This window comes from Dendrobium catenatum, unplaced genomic scaffold (genome assembly GCF_001605985.2).
Source record: "Dendrobium catenatum unplaced genomic scaffold, ASM160598v2 fragScaff_scaffold_370, whole genome shotgun sequence".
NCBI classification, from domain to species: domain Eukaryota; kingdom Viridiplantae; phylum Streptophyta; class Magnoliopsida; order Asparagales; family Orchidaceae; genus Dendrobium; species Dendrobium catenatum.
In genome coordinates, this window is record NW_021318832.1 from 2,369,264 (window position 1) to 2,376,328 (window position 7,065).

The 7,065-nt window shown below is 39.1% G+C and overlaps 1 protein-coding gene across 1 annotated transcript; it reads right to left on the bottom strand.

Annotated features, from left to right (window-relative positions):
- Positions 1-212: 212 nt before the first annotated feature.
- LOC110109539 (probable xyloglucan endotransglucosylase/hydrolase protein 8) lies at positions 213-2,121 on the bottom strand. Its single transcript, XM_020840641.2, is given in 4 exon segments — positions 213-603; positions 1,415-1,617; positions 1,693-1,793; positions 1,867-2,121. Coding segments are annotated over 4 exon segments (873 nt in total). The 5' UTR covers positions 2,045-2,121.
- Between the last annotated feature and the right edge of the window lie 4,944 nt (positions 2,122-7,065).

The window sequence follows — 7,065 nt, forward strand, 5'->3', positions numbered from 1 at the left end:
AAAAGCATTCTTAATGATTAATCCTTGAATAGAATAGCTTTAAGTTCATTGTGGAATTCAGGATGGTTACATTTGATTGAAATTGACTAAATTCTGCAATTTAATCAAACAGAATTTGTTTAAGAAGCAGTAAGAAAGTCGTCCCAAATAAAATCTAAATCTGATCATGAATCAAAACTCAACTCATCATAACAGCACAAATTATAACAACTCTATAGATTACATTCTTCAGGCAACTTTGGGTATCTTTCAGCATCCCTGCAGTAATCATAAATAACAAGGTTTCTTCCCACCCAGGTGAAGTCCTCAAGCTGATTATCATCAAGGCTCCAAGCCGCATACTGATCCCACCAATGCTCGGTCGTCGTTGATACGCAAGCAGGGTAAGGGTCCTCCCACTGGCAGGCATCGACGCTGAAGTCTTTGTAAGTTGAAACGAAGGGTGAGTTCTTCCAGTTTGTCTTCTCAAGGCCTCCTCTGGTAGCCCAGTCGTCGGCGTTCCATATGCTTGAGAATATGTACATTGGCTTCTCATTTGGGAAGAAGCTGTTCAGTTTACCGTTGTTTTTGTACACTCTTATGGCCACTCTGTCCACGAAGAAGCTGCAAGTTTTGGTGCAGGGGAGATGAGGATTTCGACATTATAAAGAGGCCGTTTGGTTGCAAGTTTTATTTAAAATTTAGTTGGAATTAAGGCTAAGTCTTGCCAAATAATCTTTAGAGAAATTCAAAATTTTAATAGCTGTCACAGCTTTTGATCCTTTCAAAATTTATCAAACATTATTTACAAAGGGCATCTCCAACCGAAAATCTCATTTTTCACTCTAAAATGTACTGAAACTAAAAAATGGCGTGATTCATCTCTAATCGAACTCCATTTTGCGCCCTTCGTAGAAGGTAACCGTCTTTCTCCTCTTTCGCACGTTTCTTCGGCAAATCCGGTAGTGACCGAAAAATAACACAGGTGAACAATTCGACGCTAATACCGGAAGTTTTGTCATTCGGGTGGAGCTCGCGAGGGACGTCATTCATGTGTTTGGAGATCGGTTGGAGAAGGCCTAAATCCTGCTTATAGCCAAACACCCCCTAAACATCTATCATGACAAATATTTTACAGTATTCAATCCCTCTAAATCAGAATTTACAAAATTTACTAAATCCTTCTTGACTAAATCCTACTTTTAACCAAAATTCTTTGATCATCTGGTGCAAAACCAATCAAGTTAAGAACTAGATCCAGATTCCTGTTCAGACTGTACTCCTTTTTTTTCCTGCAACTACAAAGAAAATCTTTAATTCATGTTGTTATTTCTATTGTCTTTACAACTACTAACCTGGATCACCAGATCTAGTCTTCAAATTCAAATCTGAAACAAATTCAAATATAACGGTCAAGTAAGGATATACTACTCACACAATATGATGATAGTTCCAAAGAATTGAGTAAGTGTGGAAATCAGCAGTAGGATCAAACCAAAGCATATGCCTCATCTCCCTTCCCCCCACTCCTCCCACATACAGATTGGTCTGAACTGTGTATGGCTCCCCACTTCTATTGCCAAGAAACTCAAAATCAAGCTCATCTCTCTACAACCCAGCATCCAAATCTGAACACATCTGCAATCCCAAATGGCTCGGCTTTCAAAAAAGCTAAAACCAAGTTCATAAATCAGATTTCAGAAACGCACTTACATAATAAGCAGTCACTACTCCAGCTGAATCTCCACCAACCAGCTTCAGCTTCATACTGAACCAACCGAATCTGTACCTCTGCTTTGTTTGAAATCCACACCCTATTTTGATCAACAAGTTTCAATAAACTCCTCATAGAAATCTTCGTTTGAAGCATAAAATGTTAGTTGATACCTTTTCGTTGATCAAGATAGAGGTACCATACTTGACCATCAGGAGAGGTTTTGAAGTTGTCTTTTGCTCCAGTTATAACGAAGTTGTCATCGAAGGAGAAGGCTTTTGAATCAGAAAAGGAAGCCATGGATGATAGAAGGCAAAGAACAAGAGCAAATGGAGATAGCCAAGAGGCCATTTGAGTTGTTCTTCGATTCTGCAGTGAAAAAATAAAAATGAAATAAGAGGAAAGGAAGTGAAAGTGGATTTGAAATGTGTACTAAGAGACCGAATGAGGAAGAATATTGCTGGACTGGTCTGTATTTATTATACTGTGACTTCCATAGATCTGGTAGCTTTGACAGCTGGGTTTTAATGCTGGACAATGGCAGACTACATACTTGACACAGTGTAAGGAATTTGGAAGGATTAAAAAAAAAATGCTCTCAAAGATCTCCGGAATAAAGCTCCACTCAGACGTAGTAGCTCGATAAATTACTGTTATGGGCTGTTTGGTAGCATGATTTAGGCCGGATTTAAAGCGGATTTGAGTGAAATCCAGCCAAATGGCCTAAAATGCAAAATCAAATCTCACAGTAAATGAAAGCCGCGTTAGACGGAAAATTATCCCTTTTCATGGTAAATCCTGGAGTTCCGAAATTTTCTGATTGGATGGATTTAACGCTCTATTGGCGCGAGAGGGACAAAGAGTCCGCTCGTTTCAAGATTTAACGCTCTATAGTCAAATAGTCACATAGAATTTATCATGAATGTTACCAAATAGTTTTCAGGATTTAACCCTCCCGGGATTTCGTAAATCCGGATTCGTATGATTTACGAAATTCTATTTAAATGTAATCCTGGGTGCTACTAAATAGCCGCTTAAGTTAGAGAAAATATTCTATGTGGAGTTCGAATGGGAAGAACCGTCCGGACTATGAGTGTGCACATTGTACAAATAATACGTACAAAAAATTAATACACATTGTGTACACTCATATGTCTAACTGTTCTTCCCGCCCGAACTCTGCACAAAATAATTTCTCCTTAAGCTGAAATTGATTTAACTAATAAGAAGACCATATCAGATTTCAAACATATTCAAAACATTTTATTGATTGGTAAATTTGTAATCCTGTAACATGTGCAAAATCAATTTACATCAAGAGGAAGCTGAGTGGGATCCAAAAGCAAACAACTGGAAGTGGGGCAGCATGCTTCTGTCTGCATGTTAAGATACTTTAAGCATCTTGAAAGGAGGGAGAAAGTGAAGGTCTGAATTATAAATTTAGCTGTTCTGAAAGTACTCTCATGTTCTCATTGGGTCTCACAAATATTTTACAACAAATCAAAATATTTTTTTAATTTAAATTATGAGAAAATAGAAGGTGGTATATGCTTTAACTACATTTAAATTTATAATTTTGTGATCATAAAAATTATGTGATTAATTAACTGAACAGAGAAAATATTTTTTTTTCATTAAAAAATAATTTATGTGCAAAATCAAATTACATTATTTGTAGAGAGGTTGGGAAATCCTAGCTGGAACATAATTGAAGAGAATGGAGTCAAAAAGAGAGGAGCAGCAAGTGGGGACATCATGTTGCTGTGTGGATGTTGATGATGAATATAATAATATCTGACACATCTTTTAAGTTTAATAATTGGTAAGACACATCTTTTAAGTTTAATAATTGGTAAGTACTCTAATTTCTTATTGGGTCTTAAGTTTATATGGATTATGTTTATAAAATATCCTGAAATAATAGGGAAAGCCTCTCTTTTTATGAAATTATTATGTGTGGTCATCGGCACTGTTTGGAGATAAAACAGAACGCGTCACTTCAACTTTTAGATGTGTATACGGGTGTCAAAACTGGGTCACCGGTTGGGGTCGGGTTCGGGTCGAACCCGGAACTGACCCGTGTTCAAACGGGTAGACCCTAACCCGACCCGGAAAGATAAACGGGTCGGAAATCCGAACCCATACCCGACCCGGCGGATTGTCGGGTTAACCCGACCCGACTTGGGAAGTGGGCGCGACTGCCCGTGGGCTGGATGCTGGTGTGCTCTTCCAGGTCGTGTTCGGGTCAGGTTTTCGTGTTGTGTCAAATATTGACACCTCTAGATGTGTATCGGTATTGTGTACTACTATGTATCGGATGATATGACGTATCATGATCCGTCTCCGGACTGTTCTGTGATCGCACAGAGTAATTTCTCATTTTCTTGATTACTAAGAAAAATCTATTTGGATTGAGTAGAGTCTAAAAATTATTTTTTGAGATTTTTTTTATATATGTGGAAGATATGCTTAAATGTCTTCAAAACATCTAAAAATCTGAATATGAGAGGTATTGATTGCAAGCAAAATTGCATGTTATGTGTGTAGAAATACAAGATTCAAGTTTCTTGAATCATTAATGTAGATCAAGAGACACAGTGAGATAGAACAGAGAACGGAAGAAACAGGGAAGAAAAAGGAAATGTTATTTCATTATCTTTCATTACATAACTACAACCCTATTTATAACTGTGTCATACAAGCAACCGTACATTTGGCAACATGAAAATACAAACTAATTATTTGGTTCCTGTTGCTCTAATACGCCCCCGCAAATTGATGATCGGTCGATGAATGTCAATTTGTTGCGAAGTTTGTGAAAGCGGGGAGTAGAAAGAGATTTTGTTAGAATATCTGCCGGTTGGTCTATAGTGCTGATTGGAATGATGAGGATCGTGTGTTGGTGAATATGATCTCGGATGAATCTATGATCTATTTCTATGTGTTTTGTACATGCATGAAAGACATGATTATTGGCTATGGCTATAGCCGAAGTATTGCCACAATAGATATCTGTAGAAGTTGATTGAGGAACTCCAAAGTCACTGAGAATACGTCTGAGCCAGATAATGTCCGTTGTTAGCGCTGCTAGCACCCTATATTCGGACTCTGTGGATGATCGAGCCACCGTAGTTTGCTTCTTGACTGTCCAGGAGATGATGGTATTCCCAAGAAAGGAGCAGTAGCCTGAGGTAGACTTCCTAGATACTGGATCGCCCGCCCAATCGGCATCTGAAAAATGAGGTAAGACATAGATTAGACTTCGTAATGGGAATACCAAAATCGATCGTACCTTGAAGATAACGAAGCAGCCGTTTGAGCAAGTAGATGTGTTGAGGCTGGGGTTCATGCATATGTTGCGACAGAATATTCACGCTATACGCGATGTCAGGTCGAGTTAGGATTAGGTACTGCAATGACCCTATAAGTCTTCTGTAGTTTGACGGGTCGGACATCGCAGCATCCGGTGAGAAATCTTTGGGCAGTTTTGTACACGTTGGGTTAGCCAACGGTTTGCAATCGCTTAGATTTTCCATTTGAAGAATTGATTTTGTGTAGTTTGACTGCGAAAGAAAATATGCATCATTAGTATGTGTGGTTTGAATACCAAGGAACGAATGTACCTCGCCGAGATGCTTCATGGTGAACTTGTTGTGTAGCATTTGCATAACGTGATGAATAGCTTGTGTATCATTTCCCGTAAGTAGTATGTCATCAACGTAGATTAACAAAAATAATTGAATGTGGTTCTTGCGGAAGGTATAAAGAGAAGGATCGGATGAGCTTTGGAGAAAACCAATTTGTTCCAAATGCGAGGTGAAGGTGTTGTACCATTGGCGGGGTGCTTGTTTAAGGCTGTATATGGCTTTATGAAGAAGGCAGACGTGATTCGGATATGTGTTGTCTTCAAAACCAATTGGTTGACGCGTGTAGACTGTTTCGTTGAGTCTACCGTGAAGAAATGCGTTCGCCACATCGAGTTGATGAACATGCCAATTGTTGTGAAGAGCTATTGTTCAAAGGATCCTGATTGTTGGTAGTTTAGCTACTGGACTGAATGTCTCCGTGTAATCAATCCTGAATTCCTGATGATTACCTTGAGCAACGAGCCGAGCTTTGTAACGGGCAATAGACCCGTTTGCATGAAGCTTCGTCCGATATGTCCATTTGCATCCGAGTATTGTTTTGTCTTTTGGACATGGAACAAGGCTCCAGGTGCATTGAGTTTGTAGTGCAAAAAATTCGGATGACATGGCCTCACGCCATTCTTTCTGCTTGTTTGCTTCATGAAATGATGAAGGAGTTTGATGGGAAGATGAAGTAGAGGTTTGGTGCAGAAGATTAAGTCGGACCCGTGGTTTTAGTGATCCGGTTTTCTGCCTAGTTTGCATATAATGTCCCTGGTGCGGTAGTTCAGAACTAGTATGCTCGGCAGTGATATGCATAGTAGTAATGGCCGATGGTGGCTTTAATGAAACATCATGAAGAGTCTGCTGAGGCGGTGTCTGAGAAGTAGAAGATTTTGTTGTCTTATTTGATGTGTCTGTTTGTAGTGTGGCTAAAGGAGTTAAAAAGAGAGGTGACAGATCCTGCGTGGTTTGAGATGAAGTCAATCCAGTATCTGCAAAGGGAAAAGAGTTCTCGTCAAATTTTACATTTCTTGATATAATGATTTTATTAGTACTTCTGTCTAGGCACTTGTAACCCTTGGATTTGTGCGAATAACCCATAAAAACGCATAATTTTGCTTTGGGTTGCAGTTTGTGCCGAAATTGGGATGGGATGTATGGAAAACATGCGCATCCGAAAACTCTGAGTTTGTTGTAGGTGGGTTTCCTGTGATAAAACAGTTCCATGGGAGAAATATTGTTAGTGTTAACCGAAGGTAAAGAATTTATATGATAGGTTGCAGTAATCATCGTATCCGGCCAATAAATGTAAGGAACATGAGCCGTGGTCATCATTGTATGAGTTGTTTCAATTATGTGCCTGTGTTTCCGTTCTGCGACGCCATTTTATTGAGGCGTATAGGGACAAGATGATTGGTGAGATATTCCGTGTTGTTTAAGAAAATGCGTAAATACCGTGCTCGAATATTCACCGCCCCCATCTGTACGAATCCATTTGATGCGTTAGGAGGTAAAGTTCTCAATATTTGTTTTGAATTCAGTAAATATGCTAAAGACCTCTGATTTACGTCGCATGGGATAGAGCCACATAAATCTAGAGTAGTCATCGACAAATATAATGTAGTATAGGTAACCGGTATTAGATTCAACAGGAGCCGGACCCCATACGTCCGAATGAATTAGCGCAAGAATAGAAGATTGTCGGTTAGAAGAGTGTTCAAATCCAAGTTTGTGAGACTTGGA